This window comes from Mugil cephalus, chromosome 21 (assembly GCF_022458985.1).
Source record: "Mugil cephalus isolate CIBA_MC_2020 chromosome 21, CIBA_Mcephalus_1.1, whole genome shotgun sequence".
NCBI lineage: Eukaryota > Metazoa > Chordata > Actinopteri > Mugiliformes > Mugilidae > Mugil > Mugil cephalus.
Genome location: NC_061790.1, coordinates 500578 through 525231, shown reverse-complemented (window position 1 = coordinate 525231; position 24654 = coordinate 500578). Strand labels below are relative to the sequence as shown.

General features: G+C 48.7%; 4 protein-coding genes across 4 annotated transcripts; 1 reads left to right on the top strand and 3 right to left on the bottom strand.

Annotated features, from left to right (window-relative positions):
• Positions 1–1076: 1076 nt before the first annotated feature.
• LOC124998893 (ribonucleoside-diphosphate reductase subunit M2-like) lies at positions 1077–4409 on the top strand. The gene is made up of 10 exons (XM_047573533.1): positions 1077–1191; positions 1302–1370; positions 2506–2658; positions 2745–2861; positions 2956–3089; positions 3164–3258; positions 3342–3475; positions 3567–3671; positions 3750–3863; positions 4121–4409. Exons 1-10 carry the CDS (start codon positions 1099–1101, stop codon positions 4271–4273), a joined length of 1167 nt encoding a protein of 388 aa, XP_047429489.1. The 5' UTR covers positions 1077–1098; the 3' UTR covers positions 4274–4409.
• Positions 4410–4725: 316 nt separating this feature from the next.
• LOC124998898 (galectin-8-like) lies at positions 4726–9266 on the bottom strand. The gene is made up of 9 exons (XM_047573538.1): positions 9109–9266; positions 8323–8411; positions 8044–8251; positions 7821–7961; positions 7693–7743; positions 7403–7429; positions 7229–7317; positions 7001–7166; positions 4726–5183 (listed from the first exon to the last, which is right to left on the bottom strand). Exons 1-9 carry the CDS (start codon positions 9145–9147, stop codon positions 5034–5036), a joined length of 960 nt encoding a protein of 319 aa, XP_047429494.1. The 5' UTR covers positions 9148–9266; the 3' UTR covers positions 4726–5033.
• A 647-nt stretch (positions 9267–9913) lies between these two features.
• Positions 9914–13400, bottom strand: LOC124998892 (ribonucleoside-diphosphate reductase subunit M2). Its single transcript, XM_047573531.1, has 10 exons — positions 13161–13400; positions 12982–13050; positions 11666–11818; positions 11463–11579; positions 11230–11363; positions 11061–11155; positions 10844–10977; positions 10650–10754; positions 10458–10571; positions 9914–10192 (listed from the first exon to the last, which is right to left on the bottom strand). Exons 1-10 carry the CDS (start codon positions 13251–13253, stop codon positions 10040–10042), a joined length of 1167 nt encoding a protein of 388 aa, XP_047429487.1. The 5' UTR covers positions 13254–13400; the 3' UTR covers positions 9914–10039.
• A 2485-nt stretch (positions 13401–15885) lies between these two features.
• LOC124999437 (Krueppel-like factor 11) lies at positions 15886–24387 on the bottom strand. Its single transcript, XM_047574358.1, has 7 exons — positions 24267–24387; positions 23626–24084; positions 23159–23239; positions 20630–20837; positions 18681–18906; positions 17266–18025; positions 15886–16892 (listed from the first exon to the last, which is right to left on the bottom strand). The coding sequence occupies exons 1-7, from the start codon at positions 24385–24387 to the stop codon at positions 16627–16629; spliced, it is 2121 nt and encodes a 706-aa protein (XP_047430314.1). The 3' UTR covers positions 15886–16626.
• Between the last annotated feature and the right edge of the window lie 267 nt (positions 24388–24654).

Here is a 24654-nt window from a genome sequence, read left to right as displayed (position 1 = left end):
AGTAGTCTCTGTGTGAACTAGACTCCATTTAAAATTTCACCTGGTCTGGTTTTAGAGGGAAATTAGGCTGAATTTTCCTCGAGCCGTAATTGCATCAATGAAGGTTCAAATATCCGGTCACCGGCCAACAAACTGTCCAACACCCTCACATCCGGTTATTAACGACGCGAGGACGAAGAAAGCAGCATATTATTACTGTGGACGAGTCTTCAGTTGTTTAACCTGTGAGGATTAACGGTGAAAACCACCGGTGATAATACACATGTGGCCTCTATGTGGAAGATAAAGAGGTTTTATTTTGGCGCTAAATCTCCATGGCGACCAGAGAAAGCGCGGCAGCGGGAAACAAACACGGAGATAAACAGTCTGAACTAAACTAATACAAAGAACCAGAGAAGACTCAGCTGGGAATAAATCAAACGAGTCAAGTCAGTGAAAACATCTGAGATAATGACACGTTTATTAGAGGAGGAGGATTTGAAGGCGTCGGAAAAACGTTGTTGATCTTGTTCTAAATACATTCTGGTTTCACACTGAAGCTGCTGGATGTTGACGTTCCTCTCATCAACATTTAATTCATCTGCTGGATTAATGACAAAGGACTCGAACCCGTGTCAACTACAACCTGAAGTCTTCTCTCTTTCTCTCTCGTCTACGGGACTTTTGACGTCGCGCTGAATCTCTGAGGAAAAATAAATGGACATATTTGAAATATGTAAATATAAAGTTCGTCTCTTTGAGCCGTTAAAATGTTTCGTAAAGGCTCGTTTTGCTCGTTTCGTAACTCCGGCTCCGGACAGTTTGGTAACAAGGATGTTGAATCTCCCGCTCCCGTGGGTCCGGGGTCACGTGAGCGCGGCTCTCCCTCTGATTGGCTGCGTCTCTGCGTCAGTTTAAAGGGACAGCGCGAGCTGCGTTCCCATTGGACGGCTGCGTTCTCGCGCCAAATTCCAAATAAAAAGGCAGCGGGCAGCAGGAGCCGCGTCACTGTCCTCTTCGTGTGTCTGCTGCGTCTAAGCTTCGTTAGTTGAGTCTCCCGCGTCTTTTACCTCCTCTTTTAGCTTCTTAGCTTCTCCTTCATTTCCCCAGGACGTCGCCATGACCTCCAGTCGCTCTCCTCTCTCCGTCCGCAACGAGCAGCAGACTCTCAGCGGCCCCATGAGCAACATGTCGCTGGACAAAGAAAACACGGTGAGCTCAAACCCCGCCGCGTCCTCCGGAGCTCCGGGAGCCGCGGAACTGTCGCTGTTAGCGGCTTCATTCACGACCCACTGACGGTGTCTCTCTTTCTTTCCTTCCAGCCTCCGAGCCTCAACTCCAGCCGCGTCCTGGCCTCCAAGGCCGCACGGAGGATCTTAGTCGATGCCGCGGTAAGAAACGAGGCCGAGGCCGGTGTTTGTTAATAGTTTATTTATCATTATTGCTAAATGTGGCGCCAACCAGGGCGGGCTGGGATAAAGAGACCAGGTAAAAATGATTAAATGTTATCAAGATGAAATGAAGGAACCGGGTCAATTAAAGTTCCATTTATTTTGACGTATATATTCATATTTAAACGCATTTAAACTGCGGTTTGTAATGTCGAGCTCGACCAGCTACCGTAGTAACTATAGTGTGTGCGCAACATGCTGATTGGTGATTCCTACCCGGGCTACCGTAATAACCGTTGTTGGAGCAACATATTTTCCCTCAGTCTTAAAGCTCTAAAATCGGGTTCAGGTCATCCATCCATCCACCCACTCATCCATCCATCCACCTACTCATCCACTCATCCACCCACTCATCCATCCATCCGTCCAGTAATTAGTAGTTAAATACATAATGACCTCGGACTGTGTTCATGTATTCAGTGGTGGCTTCACAGTTAAACCCGGGATTATTGTGCTCTGTTGTAAAGACACACAACAGGTGAAATTATATCATTTTTTAAAAGTGTGATCTATCTTTCATTTCTACTACATTTAGTCCTGGGCCAAAAAGTAGCTTAGCCTTGGACTAGCCCACCACTGAGCCCTCATACAACAATCGACTAATAATATAATCCTTATTGCCGCTGCATTAAAAACAATGGACTTGGAGATTGTAATGGAGGCCACAGACTAAGGACAGAACTCCTCATGATGCACAATAACCAGCGCTCACACGCTCACAGACACAAAGACCGAGTCCATGTAAGTGGCTTCAAACCCTCGATGCTGATGAAGATGATCAGTGAGTCGGTGGTTGATGGACAGGAGGGTGATGGCCGGTAGCTCCAGAGTTTGAAAAGCCTCTGGAAGACGTTTCATCGGAGTCTCTGGTTCAGTTCTAAGGGACGGGGGGAAGTTTGAGGCGTAAACAGAAACTCTGTGAAACTGGAAACGACCAGGACGTCCGAGACCTGAGGGGCCGTCGCCTCTAAGCTCCAGTTTCCTTTTAAACTCTGACCTGGATGAGCCCCCAGACGTCCAGCAGCTCGTCCTCCAGCGCTCAGATCGTTGCTGACGTTGTCGTGTGTGTTTTCAGCCCAAAGCCGTGAAGAAGAGCAGCTCCTCCTCGGAGGGGGAGGAGCCTCTGCTGAAGGAGAACCCTCGTCGCTTCGTCATCTTCCCCATCCAGTACCACGACATCTGGCAGATGTACAAGAAGGCCGAGGCGTCCTTCTGGACGGCAGAGGAGGTAAGACGCGTCCCGGCGGAGACGGCGCGGCCCCCGGGGGCCTCTCCGAGCTCCGCCGTGTGACGTTCAGGGTCCTGTCTGTCCAGGTGGACCTGTCCAAGGACCTGCAGCACTGGGAGGCTCTGAAGGAGGACGAGAGGTTCTTCATCTCCCACGTGTTGGCGTTCTTCGCCGCCAGCGACGGCATCGTCAACGAGAACCTGGTGAGGGGCCTCTGGCTGGAGTGGGGGGGGGTCGGGGGACCTGTCCCGTCCTGGGGTTAACCGCCGTGTCCTCGGTGTCGTCTCCGTCCTCCAGGTGGAGCGCTTCACGCAGGAGGTGCAGGTGACGGAGGCCAGGTGTTTCTACGGCTTCCAGATCGCCATGGAGAACATCCACTCGGAGATGTACAGCCTCCTGATCGACACCTACATCAAGGAGCCCTCAGAGAGGTGAGCTGGGCTCTGATTGGACGCCCTCTGTCCCACCCGTGTCCCCGGTCTGACGCTGCGTTCACTGTCCTCAGGGAGTACCTGTTCAACGCCATCGAGACGCTGCCGTGTGTGAAGAAGAAGGCCGACTGGGCCATCAACTGGATCGGCAACAAGAGCGCCGCCTACGGTGAGTGGGCTGCCGCTGCCTTCAGGGACCGGGGGGTTGGTGGACTGGTCCGCTAAAGGTGCTGGTTTGTTGTTGACCTGCAGGAGAGCGCGTGGTGGCCTTCGCCGCCGTGGAGGGAATCTTCTTCTCGGGTTCCTTCGCCGCCATCTTCTGGCTGAAGAAGAGAGGCCTGATGCCCGGCCTGACCTTCTCCAACGAGCTCATCAGCAGAGACGAGGTGAGCGCCGCCAGCTCCCAGCTGTCCTCTGAGCCCCTGAACGCCTCCAACCTCCTCTCTCTCTCTGTCTGTCTGTCTGTGGTGCGTTCAGGGTCTGCACTGTGACTTCGCCTGCCTGATGTTCAAACACCTGGTGAAGAAGCCGTCCTCTGAGACCGTGGTCAGGATCATCAGAGACGCCGTGGCCATCGAGCAGGTGGGCGGAGCTTCCTCCTCTGTCTCCGCCTCCGTCTCTGAGTCTGGGGGGTTCACTTCATTGTCTTGTTGTGTGCAGGAGTTCCTGACCGAGGCTCTGCCCGTCAAGCTGATCGGGATGAACTGTGACCTGATGAAGCGCTACATCGAGTTCGTGGCTGACAGGCTGCTGCTGGAGCTGGGCTTCTCTAAGGTAACCGTGGCAACGGGACACGTCTCCATGGGCGGGGGGCGGGGTCTGGTGGTGGTGATGAGAGGCGCAGGGGTACGGACCTCAGCCGCTGATGGGGGCTGAGCGCTGCTGCAGACTCTGGACGAGGACGAGTGGTTCTCTGACGGCAGCGGCAGCAGCGCGACACAGACGCCGGTCTGAACCAATCGGGACGCGGCTCTGGGGTCACGTGACCTGCTGGGCTGCTGGAGGCTGAATGCTGTGTGTTGTTGTTGCAGATCTACCGGGTGGAGAACCCCTTCGACTTCATGGAGAACATCTCTCTGGAGGGGAAGACCAACTTCTTTGAGAAGAGGGTGGGAGAGTACCAGAGGATGGGGGTCATGTCGGGCCCCACGGACAACACCTTCAGACTGGACGCAGACTTCTGAGGACACGCGGGGACACACGGGGACACGGACTCTTCAGCCAATCACAGCTCACCTCTGCTTTTATCTTTGTACATAGACTTGGATTTTAGGACGTTGTACAGTTTAGTTGTTTTTAATAAATTTATCATGATCTTTATGTTTCTTCTTCTTCTTCTTAACGTTGAACTGAGGCCGGCTAACGCTGTCCCTCCACTACCAGTCTTTATGCTAAGCTAAGCTAATCAGCTGATGGTCACATGGGTCCTAGTTGATTAGTCGAACTAGTTTGGATGTTCCTGGAATATTTCTCATTTCTTTAAAATAAAGTTAAATCACGTGTTTCTGTTTAGCTTGATTCAGCTGATCAGCTGATCATTGGAGGCTAATTTCATCACAGTGATAAACGGCTTCAGTCATTCAACATAAAAAGGATCGTACTTTAGTTTTAAAGACATTTAAACCAAACCTCAGAATAAATGTGTTGGAGGCTCTTTAATCTATTCTCATGAAACAGTTTAAATATAAAACAGCAGGTTTAATCTCCACTCAAAGATGTTTTAGTCAGAACTTTTATCTCTTCATTTGGAAAGGTAACTTTAATTATAGCTTCAGTTATTAAATGACAGGAAGTTTGAGTTAAAGTTAGTAACATACATTTAACTGATGAAAGAAATCTCTTGATATTCTGTGCTCGGCTCTGCCCCAGTGCATGCTGGGGGCTGCATGAGTTCATATGTTGTCTTTGTTCCCGGGTTATCTGACGGTCTCCGTGGTAACGGACTCAGAGGTCGTCGGCGCTCAGTAGCGTCACGTCTCCGTCCACGTCCACATGTCTCACGCTGCTCAGGTCCTGGACCCGGTGTTTGTAGTCCAGCTGGTGGCGTCCGTCCACGGCCACTCTGAACACCTGAGACTCACAGAGGACGATCATCTGCACAGAAGACAAATATGGACTAAACACGTCTCCATAGACCGTATATAAATATGGACACTACGTCTCCATAGACTGTATATAAATATGGACTAAACACGTCTCCTCCATAGACACTATGACTAAAATCTAATAAAATGGACACCTGTCTCCATAGACTGTATATAAATATGGACTAAACACGTCTCCTCCATAGACCGTATATAAATATGGACACTGCGTCTCCTCCATAGACCGTACACTAGCCTCCACCAGCTATAAGGAAATGTTGGACTGAACACTGAACTTATAAAAATAGTTTTTACAACTCTCATGGCCCCATGTGACCACTTCATGTGAAGTTTCTTATTTTGGGATGAATAAAGCATCCATCCATCTTGCTTTCTTCATGGAGCGGTTGGCATGGCAACTGGTGGTTTCCATTATGTTGCAATCAACAAACTAATACTAAACTTATCCCACATTCATCAACGTTATATTAACTACCTGAACTGACTGGAACCCTCCTTGAATAAAAATTATTTTACGTGTGTTTTAGTGTTTTACTTAAGTTAAGTTACTTTGCTTTACTCAAGTCCCGCCCACTAACATGGAGGGGGAGGAACTTATGACCTGTACTGCAGCCTCCGACCACCAGGGGGAGCTCTACTAGCTCCACTGCTCCACATTAGAGGAGCAGCTCTTTTTTAACAGTATGTGTCAGTGGCTCCGGCCCATAGGGGGCGCTAGGGCTCTGGCCCATAGGGGGCGCTAGGGCTCCGCCCCACCGACTGTTGAGGGGGAAAAATATTTTGTGCATTTTTTTTTTTTTTTTAGATTAATGTGAGTTTTATTCCCACTGACAGACCTGCAGCTAAACAGCCAATCAGGTGACGGTTGCTAGGGGGAAACTACCAATAACTGGCCAATCAACGTCGCCACATTTAACGCGCTGGAAATTTAGCTCCAACTGCTACGTAAAATGCGTGAAGGTTTAATTTCGCTAAAGCTACACGCGCAGACTCCGTCCTACGCTACGGCGGGAAAATACGACGGCGGCGACGACCGGAGTTCAAGCTCCAGTAAACGCGGTGAAATCATCATTAATGTTCGGACGGAGGAAAAAGTTCTCGTTAAGGAGCTCGGACACGACAGGTCAGAAATCAACATTTCACAGCGAAACAAGGTGAAAGATAAATGTTATAAATGTTAAAGTTTCTGTCGGAGACATGACTGGTGACTTTTCTGTTTCCCCTGTTTCCTCTTCACAAGAGACACATGTGGTTGGACTTGGACAAAGACTTGGACAAAGACTTGGACAAAGACTTGGACTAAGACTTGGACAAAGACTTGGACAAAGACTTGGACTAAGACTGGACGAACTGACTTAAAGCAAATATCAAGAAGCATGAAAGGTCCAAAGTTCACACGGAAAACTGCGTAAAGCAGCTGTGTTGGGAAAGATTAGCATTAGCGTAGCATTAGCATAGCATTAGCATAGCATTAGCATAGCAGCGCAGCTAGATGATGCGCAATGAAGAGGTGGATAAACCCGTAATATCTGATCTCAGATCGCTGATTGTGTTAAATGTTGTGGTGCTTTTGAATCAGCAGTGACATGAGGAAATTCAGAGGTTTCACTGATCGGGACAAAACATGAATTATCTCTTGATTTTACTGTTTCGTGTTTGAATGCATTAAGTCTGATATAGCTGTAAATTGTTACTTTTTCTGTGAAACTGGAAACTGAAATTAAATTGTGTATTATTTTCCGACTGTTCACTGTGACGCTTACGCCACTGGTTTGGTTCAAGACGAGCATGAAATGTGACTCTGACCTCGAAGTATTGACCCGGGGCGAAGGGGAACGGGCCCAGCTCTCGCTCCTCGAGGCCCCAGCTCTCAGACAGGAAGGAGTTCCTGACGAACACTCTCTTCTTGAGCCGAGGGTTGAGATGAAGAGCGATGTCGCCGCTGCCCGACACCCTCAGGTTGACACTGAAGCTGGAAGCACAGCGAACATGAAGACACCGATCAGCTGTGAGCAGCTTTAATCAGGGGCTTACCTGTCTGCGTTGTGATTGGTCCGTCCTCTGATGACGACGCTGCGTCCAACGCTCAGACCTTTGACCAGACTTCCTCGGAAGGGGACGCTCTGAGGACACGGCCATCAGGAATAATTAATCATTAATCATTAATAATGAATAAAGAGAAAGTTGATCTGGTTTGAATGAACTCACCAGGTCACCAGAGCACGAGCTCATCAGCTGCAAACCAGGAAACCAGGCAGTTCATTAATGATCAGCACACAGGGGGTTAGCTTAGCATGCTAGCAGGGCTAACCTCTACAGCTGCAGACTCATCTGTGATTAGAAACTGTTTCTAAACAAGAGAAATATTTGATTTGCTTCCTGGATGTGATGTCATCACACGTGTACCTTCAAAGTAAAAGCCTCATGTTAAAACAGTAATGAATGTTCTCATCTTTTCTCTTGGGACCTTTTAGGATCTTTAATGAGTTTGTTCTTACGTTCGTCTCTGCCTCCTTATTGGTCAGACTGGCGGAAGAAGCCACGCCCCCCTTAAAAGAAACAAACATAAACAAGTGAACCAGAGAGAGGAGAGAGAGGAGACGTCTCCGTCAGACCTGCCGCTCACCGAGGGAGGAGGAGGAGGAGGAGGAGGAGGGAGGACGGCCACCGCCTGGACTCTGACCTTCCCTGAGATGAGGACGGTGTCGACTCGGCCCAGATCCACGCGGTGTTTGTACTCCAACACGTGAGCTCCGTTCACAGCCACCTGGACCACAACCACAGATAAGACCAGTGAGTTGGTTCCCCCCGTGGTTCCTGGACCCGTGGGGGGTTAAACAGACCGTCACCTTGAACTGGTCCTCCAGGACGAGGACCACCAGCTCAAAGGAGGCCCCGGGCCTGAAGGGCATGCGGTGCAGGATCTCCTCGCGGCCCCACCGCTCCTTCTGCAGCGTGTTGCAGACGATGCAGGCCTTGCGGACCCTCGGGTTGAAGTGGAACGCCACGTCGGCCCTCGGCTTCACGCTGCTGCCGCACGTCAGGTCCACCTGGAACCTGCAGGACCACCACAGGGTTTAAAGAGGGCCCCTGGACCAGACATGGATTCAGAACTGAACCGTCCTCACCGGTCGACGTCGGACGGCACCGAGCCCTGGACCAGGACCATCTCCCCCGGCAGCAGACCCCCCAGGATGGTCCCAGCAAAGGGAATCGACTGTGCAACCGAAGAGGAGCAAACATCTTAACTTAAATCGGCTTTTACCTATTTTTGCTGAGTCTGCACGGACTCTGAGACAAATTCACTACGTCTACATTAAAGTTGTGTGTACAGCAAATCAAAAAGACAATAAAGCTTGATTTGATTTGATATGAACCAGGTCGGCTTTATTTCTCAACTGTTAGTGGTTGGGCCCCAAATGAATCTGCTTCTCTGAGGAGCTCCACGCCAAACTCCACCTGAATATGCGGAGGTTTTAACTTATCTTCAGTTATCTTCTCTAACTTAAGTGCAAACAGATCCAGTCACGGCACGACGCGGGGGACATGTTAGTCTTTAATTCGGCTTCGTGAAATTTATTTTTTTCCAAACGGGTTCACCCAAAAACAACTCAAAAACTGACTCAGGTCCAGCCTGACTCTGCATACTGAGCGGAAAACAGTCCGAGAGTAATGTTTCTCTAACTTCAGTCCGGGACAAATAAAATTACTCAGTGTCTAAGGTAAAAACTGAGAAAAAGAAAAAAAACGAGAAAAATAAAACCTTAAATAAAAAAAGTGGTAATAAACGTAGTTAGTTAGCATGTTAGCTTCCTCGAGGAATTCTCAATAAAAGTCTATTTAACTTTAATTGAACAATAAATATGAAACATAAGTCATGAAACCGATCGAAATGAACTCAGACAGAATCTCACCGGGTTTGGAAACGTCTGTCTCGGGTTTGAAATCGACATTTTAGCGCAGAAAGATAAAACGCTGCGAGCCGCGAATACTTGGTTTGTTTACTTCCTGGACGGACGTGGTTCTCAGGGACGAGACAAACCCGGAAGTAAAACAACAACGACCCGTGGGACTACAAACGCGTCGTTAAAGGCGGGTATAAGTAAATAATTATACTTGCTCCTGGCTATTTTATATTTAAATTGTGAGTATTTTAAACCATTTTTATGAGAGCGAACTATACTTCCGGGTTGCTGACGTCACTGTCCTCTCCTAGAGGACTGGGGAGGATCGGGTCCAGTCTCATGGTTCTGATAATGATTAAAGAGACTCCACCCAAACATGAGCTTTGACTCATTTATTCCACCGAGGTTTGCTTTAAATGTCGTTAAAAACTATAAATAAATACGATAAAGAGCGACACAAGGATTATAACACATCAGAATTTAAAATGATCTTTCATTCGATGGGACAGGACTCAACATGTCCTTTACCAACTTTAACTCAAACTTCCTGCATTCTTCCTTTTTATGTTGAATGACTGAAGCCGTTTATCACTGTGATGAAATTAGCCTCCAATGATCAGCTGAATCAAGCTAAACAGAAACACGCGATTTAACTTTATTTTAAAGAAATGAGAAATATTCCAGGAACCTCCAAACTAATCAACTAGGACCCATGTGACCATCAGCTGATTAGCTTAGCTTAGCATAAAGACTGGTAGTGGAGGGACAGCGTTAGCCGGCCTCAGTTCAACGTAAAGAAGAAGAAGAAGAAACATAAAGATCATGATAAATTTATTAAAAACAACTAAACTGTACAACGTCCTAAAATCCAAGTCTATGTACAAAGATAAAAGCAGAGGTGAGCTGTGATTGGCTGAAGAGTCCGTGTCCCCGTGTGTCCTCAGAAGTCTGCGTCCAGTCTGAAGGTGTTGTCCGTGGGGCCCGACATGACCCCCATCCTCTGGTACTCTCCCACCCTCTTCTCAAAGAAGTTGGTCTTCCCCTCCAGAGAGATGTTCTCCATGAAGTCGAAGGGGTTCTCCACCCGGTAGATCTGCAACAACAACAACAACAACACACAGCATTCAGCCTCCAGCAGCCCAGCAGGTCACGTGACCCCAGAGCCGCGTCCCGATTGGTTCAGACCGGCGTCTGTGTCGCGCTGCTGCCGCTGCCGTCAGAGAACCACTCGTCCTCGTCCAGAGTCTGCAGCAGCGCTCAGCCCCCATCAGCGGCTGAGGTCCGTACCCCTGCGCCTCTCATCACCACCACCAGACCCCGCCCCCCGCCATGGAGACGTGTCCCGTTGCCACGGTTACCTTAGAGAAGCCCAGCTCCAGCAGCAGCCTGTCAGCCACGAACTCGATGTAGCGCTTCATCAGGTCACAGTTCATCCCGATCAGCTTGACGGGCAGAGCCTCGGTCAGGAACTCCTGCACACAACAAGACAATGAAGTGAACCCCCCAGACTCAGAGACGGAGGCGGAGACAGAGGAGGAAGCTCCGCCCACCTGCTCGATGGCCACGGCGTCTCTGATGATCCTGACCACGGTCTCAGAGGACGGCTTCTTCACCAGGTGTTTGAACATCAGGCAGGCGAAGTCACAGTGCAGACCCTGAACGCACCACAGACAGACAGAGAGAGAGAGAGGAGGTTGGAGGCGTTCAGGGGCTCAGAGGACAGCTGGGAGCTGGCGGCGCTCACCTCGTCTCTGCTGATGAGCTCGTTGGAGAAGGTCAGGCCGGGCATCAGGCCTCTCTTCTTCAGCCAGAAGATGGCGGCGAAGGAACCCGAGAAGAAGATTCCCTCCACGGCGGCGAAGGCCACCACGCGCTCTCCTGCAGGTCAACAACAAAGCAGCACCTTTAGCGGACCAGCCCACCAACCCCCCGGTCCCTGAAGGCAGCGGCAGCCCACTCACCGTAGGCGGCGCTCTTGTTGCCGATCCAGTTGATGGCCCAGTCGGCCTTCTTCTTCACACACGGCAGCGTCTCGATGGCGTTGAACAGGTACTCCCTGAGGACAGTGAACGCAGCGTCAGACCGGGGACACGGGTGGGACAGAGGGCGTCCAATCAGAGCCCAGCTCACCTCTCTGAGGGCTCCTTGATGTAGGTGTCGATCAGGAGGCTGTACATCTCCGAGTGGATGTTCTCCATGGCGATCTGGAAGCCGTAGAAACACCTGGCCTCCGTCACCTGCACCTCCTGCGTGAAGCGCTCCACCTGGAGGACGGAGACGACACCGAGGACACGGCGGTTAACCCCAGGACGGGACAGGTCCCCGACCCCCCCCCCCCCCCCCTCCAGCCAGAGGCCACTCACCAGGTTCTCGTTGACGATGCCGTCGCTGGCGGCGAAGAACGCCAACACGTGGGAGATGAAGAACCTCTCGTCCTCCTTCAGAGCCTCCCAGTGCTGCAGGTCCTTGGACAGGTCCACCTGGACAGACAGGACCCTGAACGTCACACGGCGGAGCTCGGAGAGGCCCCCGGGGGCCGCGCCGTCTCCGCCGGGACGCGTCTTACCTCCTCTGCCGTCCAGAAGGACGCCTCGGCCTTCTTGTACATCTGCCAGATGTCGTGGTACTGGATGGGGAAGATGACGAAGCGACGAGGGTTCTCCTTCAGCAGAGGCTCCTCCCCCTCCGAGGAGGAGCTGCTCTTCTTCACGGCTTTGGGCTGAAAACACACACGACAACGTCAGCAACAATCTGAGCGCTGGAGGACGAGCTGCTGGACGTCTGGGGGCTCATCCAGGTCAGAGTTTAAAAGGAAACTGGAGCTTAGAGGCGACGGCCCCTCAGGTCTCGGACGTCCTGGTCGTTTCCAGTTTCACAGAGTTTCTGTTTACGCCTCAAACTTCCCCCCGTCCCTTAGAACTGAACCAGAGACTCCGATGAAACGTCTTCCAGAGGCTTTTAAACTCTGGAGCTACCGGCCATCACCCTCCTGTCCATCAACCACCGACTCACTGATCATCTTCATCAGCATCGAGGGTTTGAAGCCACTTACATGGACTCGGTCTTTGTGTCTGTGAGCGTGTGAGCGCTGGTTATTGTGCATCATGAGGAGTTCTGTCCTTAGTCTGTGGCCTCCATTACAATCTCCAAGTCCATTGTTTTTAATGCAGCGGCAATAACGATTATATTATTAGTCTATTGTTGTATGAGGGCTCAGTGGTGGGCTAGTCCAAGGCTAAGCCACTTTTTGGCCCAGGACTAAATGTAGTAGAAATGAAAGATAGATCACACTTTTAAAAAAAATGATATACTTTCACCTGTTTTTCCTGTGTGTCAACATGAACACAGTCCGAGGTCATTATGTATTTAACTACTAATTACTGGATGGATGAATGAATGGATGAGTGGATGGATGGATGAATGGGTGGATGAATGGATGAATGGATGAATGGGTGGGTGAATGGGTGGGTGGATGGATGGATGGAAGGATGGATGGGTGGATGAGTGGGTGGGTGGATGGATGGATGAGTGACCTGACCCCGATTTTAGAGCTTTAAGACTGAGGGAAAATATGTTGCTCCAACAACGGTTATTACGGTAGCCCGGGTAGGAATCACCAATCAGCATGTTGCGCACACACTATAGTTACTACGGTAGCTGGTCGAGCTCGACATTACAAACCGCAGTTTAAATGCGTTTAAATATGAATATATACGTAAAAATAAATGGATTTTTAATTGACCCGGTTCCTTCATTTCATCTTGATAACATTTAATCATTTTTACCAGGTCTCCTTATCCCAGCCCGCCCTGGTTGGCGCCACATTTAGCAATAATGATAAATAAACTATTAACAAACACCGGCCTCGGCCTCGTTTCTTACCGCGGCATCGACTAAGATCCTCCGTGCGGCCTTGGAGGCCAGGACGCGGCTGGAGTTGAGGCTCGGAGGCTGGAAGGAAAGAAAGAGAGACACCGTCAGTGGGTCGTGAATGAAGCCGCTAACAGCGACAGTTCAGCGGCTCCCGGAGCTCCGGAGGACGCGGCGGGGTTTGAGCTCACCGTGTTTTCTTTGTCCAGCGACATGTTGCTCATGGGGCCGCTGAGAGTCTGCTGCTCGTTGCGGACGGAGAGAGGAGAGCGACTGGAGGTCATGGCGACGTCCTGGGGAGAATGAAGGAGAAGCTAAGAAGCTAAAAGAGGAGGTAAAAGACGCGGGAGACTCAACTAACGAAGCTAAGACGCAGCAGACACACGAAGAGGACAGTGACGCGGCTCCTGCTGCCCGCTGCCTTTTTATTTGGAATTTGGCGCGAGAACGCAGCCGTCCAATGGGAACGCAGCTCGCGCTGTCCCTTTAAACTGACGCAGAGACGCAGCCAATCAGAGGGAGAGCCGCGCTCACGTGACCCCGGACCCACGGGAGCGGGAGATTCAACATCCTTGTTACCAAACTGTCCGGAGCCGGAGTTACGAAACGAGCAAAACGAGCCTTTACGAAACATTTTAACGGCTCAAAGAGACGAACTTTATATTTACATATTTCAAATATGTCCATTTATTTATCCTCAGAGATTCAGCGCGACGTCAAAAGTCCCGTAGACGAGAGAGAAATAGAGAAGACTTCAGGTTGTAGTTGACACGGGTTCGAGTCCTTTGTCATTAATCCAGCAGATGAATTAAATGTTGATGAGAGGAACGTCAACATCCAGCAGCTTCAGTGTGAAACCAGAATGTATTTAGAACAAGATCAATAACGTTTTTCCGACGCCTTCAAATCCTCCTCCTCCTCTAATAAACGTGTCATTATCTCAGATGTTTTCACTGACTTGACTCGTTTGATTTATTCCCAGCTGAGTCTTCTTTGGTTCTTTGTATTAGTTTAGTTCAGACTGTTTATCTCCGTGTTTGTTTCCCGCTGCCGCGCTTTCTCTGGTCGCCATGGAGATTTAGCGCCAAAATAAAACCTCTTTATCTTCCACATAGAGGCCACATGTGTATTATCACCGGTGGTTTTCACCGTTTAATCCTCCACAGGTTAAACAACTGAAGAAGTCGTCCACAGTAAATAATATGCTGCTTTCTTTCGTCCTCGCGTCGTTAAATAACCCGGATGTGAGCGGTGTTGGACAGTTTGTCTGGCCGGTGACCGGATATGTTGAACCTTTCATTTGATGCAATTACAGGCTCCGAGGAAAAATTCAGCCTAATTTCCCTCTAAAACCAGACCAGATGAAATTTTAAATGGAGTCTAGTTCACACAGAGACTACTTCCGGGTCGCAGCCAGGGCGAGACTTCTGATTGGCTGCTCGCTTTACGTCACAGCTGTCGTTTCCCGTGGGACCTGCACGAACTGATTCTATCACAACAATCAATACAGTCAAACATTACAACATAACATTTGTTAAAAAACGCTGGTTTACGGGTTTTTAATTTAGTTTATTTTAGTTTGTCGTTGTCAGGATGTTAGTTTCATTACATATTATCCGGATTCAAACTTAAGCTCAAATAAAGACGACAACGACATCCTCCTTCTCTCTCAACTTTAACCAATCAGCTAGTTTTGGGAAGGATTATCCTGAAACCTTGGACTTCATTCCTCAGGGGAAATTGCTTTGTCACAGTAGCTCAGTTGCAGAAATGAAACTCTTGAGAACCACAAGTAAAATAAAATAAAATTCTAATCAAATCAAAAATAAATTAAATAAATTTTTGGATAAAATAAATAAAATAAAATGTAGTAAAATAAAAATTTAATTAAATTAAATTATGGGTAAAGCCACAAATACAAAAAAAGGATAAACTTAATATGTGAACAAATGCACAAGAAATAGAGACGGAAGTAAATATATATTATATTATAAACATTAAACCAATAAAAAAAAAATAAAAAAGCAAAGAAGTTTTAAAAATCCTAATCAACGTTGATCCTTTTCATTCACGTAACTGTTATAGTTTGTTTTAAATTCAGCTGCAATACCTGCTCTCCGCCACTATTCGCCGCTGTCGCGCCGCTCACATCACCCGACACGACGCCAGTGTTTTGTTTTTTTTTTCTTGATTTCTACTCCTTTTCTTTTGGCTCCTGTTGAATGTCGGTCAGTAAGGCAAGTGGGCGGGGAACGCGGCAGCCAATGGTGGCTCCTTTGTTCTGCTCCCGGAAGAACGTCGTGCTCACTCATTGGTCACACCCACCCGGAGTCGCCTCGGGATTGGACGACGGTGGTTACTGGGTTGACGTAACGGGAGACGTAAAGGCTCCACTGTCGTCGAGCAGAAACTTCGTTTACGGGTCAATGAGTTTATATATGTCTCTTTCTGTCTCACAGCGCAGAGTTTCTGCCTTTATGACGAAATAGGAGGTCAAAAATAAAGAATAATCGGTTACCAATGAACAATAACTTAATCAGTGAAATCACTCCAAAAAGACACAAAACTACCAGAAAAGCCGCTAACTTCTCTTTAGTTCTTTCGTCGAGTATTCTTTTTTCATTTATCCTCAATGTTAGCTATATAATGCCAACAATGCTCCCACAAGCTACCATAAAATTAGATGTCCATCCATGTCATGTGTAAACTGTTATTAGCTTCTTTATAATTTGATCAACAGAAAAGCTAAATTAGCTTAGCATAAGTGCTAATTTCCAGCTTTAGCAAATAGCATAATGAATTGAGCTAGTCTCAGTTTACTCTAAAATGCTTCAATATTCACTCATACAGTGTTTCATAAAAAGAAAGAGTAGAGCTAATGTGCTAATTTCCACATTAATAATGTTAGAACCACACTGAGTCTTTGGTGGTAAAGTTTTATTATAAAAGTTGTTTTCTTCACCATCACTTACAGGCAGATGTTGAGAAATGGGATTATTGAGATAGAAGCTGTTCTTAAGAATGAAAGTTTCATAAACATGAGGTATCTTGTGGCTACGCTATGGGCCCCAACCAGGCTGAGTTAAATAATAACGATAATAGGTAGCATCACAGTGATCAATACTGTCCACTGACATTTATAAAATATCAAGAGATGCAGGAGACGGGAGTACACGCTCATATAGATATGGAGATATTTACAGTATGTACAGAGGGACGACACACAGGCTTTGGCAAAAAGAAAGAAAAGAGAGTGCACGCTAAACAGGAAGTAAACAGGAAGTAGAGAGGAAGTAAACATGAGAGTAAAAAACAAGAATCAACAATCCAGTGCAATGTCAGGTTTTTGTTGTTTTCTGTCCGTGGTTGAGTAGCAGCCTGTCGCCTCCACCCTCTTCATCCTCCTCTTCCTCCTCTTCCTCTTCATCCTCCTCATCCTCTTCCTCTTCATCCTCCTCTTCCTCCTCTTCCTCCTCCGGTGAGTTTGTGGGTTGTGGGAATAAAATGTCCTGAGTGAGTTAAACTCGGCAGCACCTCAAACAAACTAAGTCTTCCAGCAGGGGGCGGCCATCTTCTTTCATCAGACCCTGTAAACATGGCCGGTGTCCTGAGGGGGCCCCCGTGGTCCCAGGGGCTCGGTGGGGGGGGGGGGGGGGTTTAGTTGCCGGCGGGGACCAGCAGACTGACGGGAAGCTCGGGGCCTCTGGGGTCCCGGGTCTCGGAGGGCCACGAGGATGCCCTCTTGGTGGTCATGTGGCGGCGGGCGTGTTTGGTCAGGTGGTCACTGCGCATAAAGCGGCGGTCGCACACGGTGCAGACGAATTTCTTCTCACCGGTGTGTGTTCGCCGGTGGCGAGAAAGCTCGTCAGAGCGGGCGAACTTTTTATCACAACCGTCCCAGTGACAAGTGAACGGCTTCTCACCTGCAAGACAACGGGACGGAGGTTAGTTCACTGTCTGTAGGAAATCTGAGTGCCTGAGGTTAGCTCATTTACCAGTAGCTTGCTTAGGCTAACCTTAGCTGGTTTAGGCTAACAATAATTGGTTTAGGCTAACCTTGGCTAGTGTAGGCTAATTTAGACTAGCATCAGCTTGTTAAGACTAGCATTAGCTTAATTAGGCAAAACACTTGAACTTCTTTAGGCTAACGCTCATGTGGTCTGCTATTAGCTTGCTTAGACTAACTCTATCTTTTTAACATTGGCCTGTTTTGGATAATGAATGTGTTTAGGCTAGCATCACCTTGCTTAGACTAGCATGAGTTTGTTTAGCCTAGCATTAGCTCGTGTAGGTTACCTGTGTGCGTGCGGAGGTGAGCTTTCAGGTGTGAACTCTTGAAGTAGGTCTTCTTGCAGCCGGGGAACGTGCACACGTAGTTACGTCTCCGGGAGAAATCGGCCTGCGAGACGCCGCTGCTGGCTCCGCCTCCGACACCACTGGCTCCGCCTCCGATGCTGCTGGCTGCACCTCCTGTGGGGATGTAGACTGGGGCCGGGGCCAGGGGGAGGAGTTTGGTGTTGCCCAGTGTGACGACGGCCTGCGGGGCCGCCGTCGTCGTCTGGGAGACAGCGGCCTGCGGCACCACGAACATCACGGCCCCCCTCGGCACGCTGGGGCCCACCAGCAGGGGCGGGGCAAAGCTGGGGGCGGGGGCCTGGGGCAGGATGGGCTTGGGGCCCCCCTGAGTCTGCAACTGCACCGGACCCTGGACGAAAGCTGAGATCATGCCCGTCCCACCACCCACCGGGAACACCTGGCAGAGCACCGGGGGGGGCGAGGAGGGGGCCGGGCAGTCTGGTGGCGGTGTGGACGGCGAGGACGGCGAGGACGGCGTGGACGGGGTGGACGGCGAGGACGGCGTGGACGGGGTGGATGGGGTGGCGAGGCCGAAGCTGTCGGCGGTGTGGCGGATAACACTGGTTGCCATGGCTCTGCTGGACGAGTCCGTGTGGGGGGGGGGCGCTGAGGTCTCTGAGGTGAAGGCGGGGACATGGTGGGAGGCGGGTCTGGAGGCGGAGGCCTCGGTGAAGCTGGGACTGTGAGGCGGAGTCATGCACTAAGAGAGAGAGAGTCAGGCTGTCGTCATGGAAACCAGTGTAAACCCTAGTGTTATAGACCTGAGGACGTTTCCTGGATGTTCTCTGATTGGCTCAATGAAAACCACATGACACTAAACCTCACTGAGAGGAACCAGGAACCAGGAACCACGGTACCACACATGGTTCCTGGAGGATTCGTTTCCTGACGCCTTCTGACTTTTTCTGTGGAATGATTCCTGGTGAATGAGTCTGAACTTAAAAGCTTCTTCTTCAAGAAAAGCGAAGCTGTTAAAATTATCCAGATGCTCAGGACTCAGCAAACTCTGCTTATTGCTTTTGATAAATTATCAACACATTTTTACTTTTTACTTCAGTCCATTCAGGGCCTGAACTTTCTGACTCTTACTTGAGTAAAGGAGTTGAATCAGTACTTTTACTTTTACTGGAGTATTTTGTACACAAGTATATGTACTTTTACTCAGATTGTGAATACTTCTACCATGTCTGGCCACTGTGAGTCACGTCTACCTGGACCTCGTCAGTCCGTCTCTGTACCAACTCCACCCAGACACTAGGTGGCGCCTAAAAGCCGCGACATCACACGTGTTGAGGAATAAAGGGTTAAGAGCAGTAATGAAGTATTTGTACTTCTGGCCTCAGCAGGACTCTTACCAGCGAGGACAGCGCCGCCAGGTCTCTGGGGGCGTCCCCTCCGTCCGGGTGGAGCTGGACGGAGTCGCAGGAGTCTGACGTTGGTGTCAGTGGGCGGGGCTTGTGTGAACTTTGACCCCAGAAGCTCATGCTAACCAACGCCTCGGCCGCCTCAAGGTCGTGGTGCTCGACGCACGCCTTCCGCTTCATGGCCGCCGCCGCTGTCCGTTCGTCCACACAGTCGAACCTGGGGTCAGAGGTCGATGCTGTTGATCTAGAACGTCACATCTACCTAATCCAAGGCTAGCTTTAGCTGGTTTAGGCTAACCTTAGCTGGTCCAGATAAGCTAACCTTAGCTGGTTTGGGCAGGCTATCTTTATTAGGCTAAACTTAGCTGGTTAAAGCAAAGTTAAGGCTAACTCTAACTGGTTTAGCCTGGCGTTAGCTGGTTTAGGCTAACATTAGCTGGTGTACATAGGCTAACCTTAGCTTGTTTTAGCTAATCTTAGTTGGTTTAGGCTAAACTTAGCCTTTCTAGACTAATCTTGGCTGGTCTGGCTAACCTTAGCTGGTATAGGCTAACTTCAGCTGGTTTAGGCTAACCTTAGCTGGTTTAGGTTAACTTTAATTTGTTTAGGCTAACCTTAGCTGGTATAGGCTAACTTCAGCTGGTTTAGGCTAACCTTAGCTGGTTTAGGCTAACTTTAATTGGTTTTGGCTAACCTTAGCTGACCCAGCTCATTTAGTCTATTAACCTTTTCACCTGGCTAATTTTCACCTGTTAAGGCTAACTTTAGCTTTTAAGGCTAATATTAAGCTGTTTAGGAAAACATTAAGGTGTTTATGCTAGCATTAACTTGTTAGCGCTAACTTAAGCATACTTGGGCTAGAATTGTCAAGGCTAGTTCTAGCTTGTTTAGGCTAATGCAGTGATGCTGTATTAACATTAGTAGCTAATGCTGCGTTCACATCGAGTAGCATTTTCCGTGGTCACCCGCCCTTTATCCCTAAGGTCCGAATGTAAGACTGACTTCCTGTTCATTAGCCAGAAGAAAACAAATAAATATATGTGTGTGTGTGTGTGTGTGTGTGTGTGTGTGTATACACATAAAAATGAAAATAAAATACATTAAGGGAAAAAAACAAGCCCCGCCCACCCTCCCAGAGAGAAACAGGAAGAGTCTCACTGCTCAGATGCTGCGATTTCCTATGAACCCTCAAACACACCACACACAATGACATCACGGTAGCGAAACAGCTGCCAGTGGATCAGCTGATCCATGGATTTATCAATTGATTGATTAATTTATCGGCGCGTGTCTTTCTTTTGTTTCCTGTCGTCTCTTTGTTCAACAACAGTCTGACCAGCTGATCAATATTCTTACATATCATCGGCAAAACTCCCGAAATCTTAACTGAATGTTTTTGGAAAACAAGAAAAAAATATTTTTAGCAGCACAGTATTTTTTATTATTATTATTATTATTATTATTTATTGATTTATTTTGACTTATGCTATTGGGCTATTGGGCTAACGACATGTAAACATGTTAAGAAGAATCAACAAAAGACCAAACTAATCGATCAGGATGATCGACAACAACAAAGAACTATCGATTAATCGACCAATCAGCTGATCGGTTTGGCTCCTGCTTGACTTGACATGAACCTGAAAAACATTCACTTTAAATTCATCAGCGACGCGCGACAGACGTAAATAATCGTAAAGAATCGATGTCAGCAACCAAAGAAAGAAGCGAAGCCGAATAAAGAGACACGGTTTCACTAAGAGGCAACATCTGGATCTGTGTGTGTGTGTGTGTGTGTGTGTGTGTGTGTGTGTGTGTGTGTGTGTGTGTGTGTGTGTGTGTGTGTGTGTGTGTGACCTCAGGTAAACCGGACCAGACCAGCGGCGGGACGCGGCTGGATCTTCCCCGGGGAAACTCCACCGGATCCGGGACTCACTCACCTTCGAGGAGCGGATCCTGAGGCTGGAGGTGGAGGAGGAGGAGGAACAGCGGAGGAACAGCGGAGGAGAAGCGGAGGAAGAGCGGAGGAGAAGCGGGTACAGATGAGCAGAGTCTCCGCTGGCAGCAGCAGACTGACTTCAGCTGAGAGCGGCCAAACACACACACACACACACACACACACATAAAAACACACACACAGAAACAAAACTCAGCGCAGTCTGGCGGGTGGTAACCGGCAGCCAATCAGCGCCATAGGTGTAGCGGGCCGCGGCCAATCAGAGGCGAGGCGGTGCGTGGACGGGACGTGGCCGCGATCCGATTGGCTGGAGGCGGGGTGCGTGGCTGTCGGGGGGCGTGTCCGCGGAGTCAGCGGTGTCAGAGTAAACCCGGTGAACCCGGGGGCGCGCACGAACTGGGGGAAAGGTTGGTGAGGCGGGACCGCGGGGGCGCGCGTCACCAAGAAACAAAGAAGAAGAAATAAAACATTCAAAACAATACTAGAAGAAGAAATAACAACAGCTGTTAGCTCATATTACACATTTAAAACAGTAGAAGAAGAAATTAAACGTTTAATGTGTCAAAGAACTGAAGAAGTTCACAATTTAAAGGATTCAAATTATTTATTAAATATAAAATAAAATAAATCACGAGCTAAATAAAGATATTAATGTGTGAATGTATTAACGTGTTGACAGAAGGAAAAGGAGGAACCTGAATATATTAATAAAACAAATGTGATGAATGTGTTTCTTGTGGAATTTGGAAATTAAAATTTAACGAATAAATATATTAATATCCCGTCTGATGTGTAATATTCCTCCTCGTCCTCTACTGTCCTGCTCTGTATGTAACACATGTACCTGATGTGTGCACATATATAAAAACATACTGAGTTTTGTGTTTGTTATATTTTTAAATCTCATTATATTCTTCAGTGTGACTGTGAAGCTGAACGTCTCTGCTGCTGTGAACAATGTTTCCCTCAGTGTGGAAGAATAAAGGCAGATCTGATCTGATCCTAATGTTCAGCACTTTTTCACATGAAGTTTGATGCTCGCGTCTGTAGCTCTGTGTTAGATTTGTAATGTTAATCCTCAGTGTGTCTGTCCCATTGACATTTACCTGCATAAATAAATAAATAATACTTCTACTGCTATTTCATGTATTTATGTTTATAAAAGATCATTTAAATGTAACCACATATATTAACAGGAAGTGCCTCATTCATGTATTTAAATGTGCGTCTGGTTGTATTCATTCATGTATTTGTGTTTTCACAGGATCAAACGTGTGTTCATGTGTTTTAACGCGTATTTGCAGCAGCAGCAGGTTCGAGGACACGTTCAGAGAATTAAAGACAGAAAACGAGACAAAGGCAGAGAGGAAAAACGCCCCCCCCCCCCCCCCTCTAACATCCTCCTCCATCCTCCTCCATCCTCCTCACCCCCTCCCACCGGCCGATGAACCCAGGGACTCCTATGCGTCGAGGTTGTAAACAGCCTCTCCAATAAAGAATTCCAGGGCGGGGCTACAAGTACCCCCCCTTCCTACCCCCTACCCCCCCCCCCATCACCAGCTCCTTTGTTGTAGTTTAACCCTTTACAGCTGCTGCAGGACCGACCTCCGAGCGTTTGTGCACATGAGCCGATGCTGGTTGATAATAAAAACCTCAGACTGTGAATAAAGACGGAGCAGATCCTCTACAGTGAAGTCAGGGCGAGCACAGCTCCCCCTGGTGGTTGGAGGCTGCAGTACAGCTCATAAGCTCCACCCCCTCCATGGTAGTGGGCGGGACTTGAGCCAAACTAAAACACTAAATACAGTCAAATAATAGCTTTTAAAGGATGGTTTGAGTCATTTTAGGTATTTAATATAATGTTGATGAAAGTTCAAGACTCATTCGTTATTCGCTATAGAAACAGGATGTGACGTCTGTAAACTGGTGGTCGAGCTTTGGTAGATAAAATTCTTTCCTGTTTCTAAACCCAGATGAATGTATTCTGCTTTTTGATAGAAGAAAAGAGTCCTGGCATCAGGAGGAGGAGGAGGAGGAGGAGGGGGAGGAGGAGGAGGGGGAGGAGGAAGGGAGGAGGAGGAGGAGGGGGAGGGGTAGGAGGAGGAGGAAGGAGGAGGAGGAGGGGGAGGAGGAAGGGAGGAGGGGGAGGAGGAGGGGGAGGAGGGGGAGGAGGAGGAGGAGGAAGGAGGAGGAAGGAGGAGGAAGAGGAGGAGGAGGAGGAGGAGGAGGAGGAGGAGGGGGAGGAGGGGGAGGAAGGAGGAGGAGGAGGGGGAGGTGACATGAGTTCATCTCCATTTCCAAGTTCAGCGAGGTTGTGGAATCTAAAAAAAGAGAAACGTGCAGGCGGCCGATCTGCAGAAAGAAAAACGGTTTCCAGGCAGAAAACGGAGGCGGACTGAGTTCATTCAGGAGCAGAGGTCAGTGAACGCATCGTAACACCAGGCCACATCCGAACCAGATCTGACTTAAAGATCCATCCCATACTCTCCACCACAGGTATCCCAGGTGATACCTGTCGTCACGGTGACCAGGGAGCAGTCCTGGGTCTGGTCTCGTGGGCCGGGTCCAGGTTTAGTTCTTCTGAGACCTGATCCTGGTGTAAACAGCAGCAGCAGTGGTTCACATTACTCAGAGGGTCAGAGGTCAACCCTCATTCCAGACTTCCAGGAACCAGACCTCCAGGAACTGCTGCAGCGCTAAGTTCCCCCCGGATCCATGTGTTCACCAGATGATCCGACTTCAGCCTCTAACTTCAGTTCCTGGGATTCGTTTCGAGTTAACGGTCATTCTGGGGTTTAATGTTAGTCTCTAACTTTAGATCCACGATTCATGCACGAGATGGATCGAAGTTACGGACTCAGGTCCCAGATGGTTGCCCATAGCAACTATAATATATAGACAGCAAGGAACTATAACACAGACACGAGTAAACAGTGGCAACCGTCTGAGGAAGGAAAGGCGCTGGTGTGGCTTCCTGACCAAGTTCCTGGGACAGTTTGGTCTCTAACTTAAGTTCCTGGGACAGTTTGGTCTCAAACTTTAGTTCCTGGGACAGTTTGGTCTCTAACTTAAGTTCCTGGGACAGTTTGGTCTCAAACTTTAGTTCCTGGGACAGTTTGGTCTCAAACTTAAGTTCCTGGGACAGTTTGGTCTCTAACTCTAGTTCCTGGGACAGTTTGGTCTCTAACTCTAGTTCCTGGGACAGTTTGGTCTCTGAGTCTAGTTCCTGGGACAGTTTGGTCTCTAACTCTAGTTCCTGGGACAGTTTGGTCTCTAACTTTAGTTCCTGGGACAGTTTGGTCTCTAACTTAAGTTCCTGGGACAGTTTGGTCTCTAACTCTAGTTCCTGGGACAGTTTGGTCTCTAACTTTAGTTCCTGGGACAGTTTGGTCTCTAACTCTAGTTCCTGGGACAGTTTGGTCGGAGCAGCTGACTTTTCTCCACAACAACGACCTCATCGACCGGAGACACACCCACTCTACACACATCCTAAAATGTAGGTCACAGTCTGTGAGTCATCCAGGAAGGGGCGGGGCTTCCTGAACTGTTCCACCTCCTCCTGAAATCTGTTTTTTCCAACACTTTTAATGAATCTCTTTCATCGGGTGTTTGATTCTCACGTGCCCCGGCCACTTCATTAGGCACAGCGGTGAAGTCAAACCACAGACTGTGTATAAAGGGGGATTTAAAGGGAAGCCAGAAGAGCTCCCCCTGGTGGCCGGAGGCTGCAGTGCTGCTCATAAGCTGGGTTCACTGGTGTACCTAATAAAGTGGCCAGGAAGCGTATTATTTGTTTTATTTGTTTTAGAAAGAAACATCTCTGAGAACCAGACCAAATAAAAAGAAAGAAGGAGGAGGAGGAGGTGGAGGAGGAGGAGGAAGAGGAGGAGGAGGAGGAGGAGGAGGAGGAGGAGGAGGAAGAGGAGAAGGAGGAGAAGGAGTGAGTAGGTAGCGAGGAGAGAAGAGGCACATGAGAGGCGATGGGGCGGCACGGAGATGAATCGAGAC

Bases quoted from the DNA above. Each gene is read 5' to 3' on its own strand.
- LOC124999437 (XM_047574358.1), bottom strand. From the start codon at position 24,387: ATGAGCAGCACTGCAGCCTCCGGCCACCAGGGGGAGCTCTTCTGGCTT. The intron at 20,838-23,158 runs GTATCACCTGGG...GACTGCGCTGAG, and splicing joins CCTGGTCACCGTGACGACAG to TTTTGTTTCTGTGTGTGTGT. The intron at 18,907-20,629 runs GTGAGTGAGTCC...CTCTGACCCCAG, and splicing joins TCAGGATCCGCTCCTCGAAG to GTTCGACTGTGTGGACGAAC.
- LOC124998892 (XM_047573531.1), bottom strand. From the start codon at position 13,253: ATGACCTCCAGTCGCTCTCCTCTCTCCGTCCGCAACGAGCAGCAGACT. The intron at 13,051-13,160 runs GTGAGCTCAAAC...CTTTCCTTCCAG, and splicing joins CGCTGGACAAAGAAAACACG to CCTCCGAGCCTCAACTCCAG. The intron at 11,580-11,665 runs GTAAGACGCGTC...CTGTCTGTCCAG, and splicing joins CCTTCTGGACGGCAGAGGAG to GTGGACCTGTCCAAGGACCT.
- LOC124998893 (XM_047573533.1), top strand. From the start codon at position 1,099: ATGACCTCCAGTCGCTCTCCTCTCTCCGTCCGCAACGAGCAGCAGACT. The intron at 2,659-2,744 runs GTAAGACGCGTC...CTGTCTGTCCAG, and splicing joins CCTTCTGGACGGCAGAGGAG to GTGGACCTGTCCAAGGACCT. The intron at 3,864-4,120 runs GTAACCGTGGCA...TTGTTGTTGCAG, and splicing joins TGGAGCTGGGCTTCTCTAAG to ATCTACCGGGTGGAGAACCC.
- LOC124998898 (XM_047573538.1), bottom strand. From the start codon at position 9,147: ATGTCGATTTCAAACCCGAGACAGACGTTTCCAAACCCG. The intron at 8,412-9,108 runs GTGAGATTCTGT...TCGGTTGCACAG, and splicing joins GACAGACGTTTCCAAACCCG to TCGATTCCCTTTGCTGGGAC. The intron at 7,430-7,692 runs GTAAGAACAAAC...CCTGGTTTGCAG, and splicing joins ATAAGGAGGCAGAGACGAAC to CTGATGAGCTCGTGCTCTGG.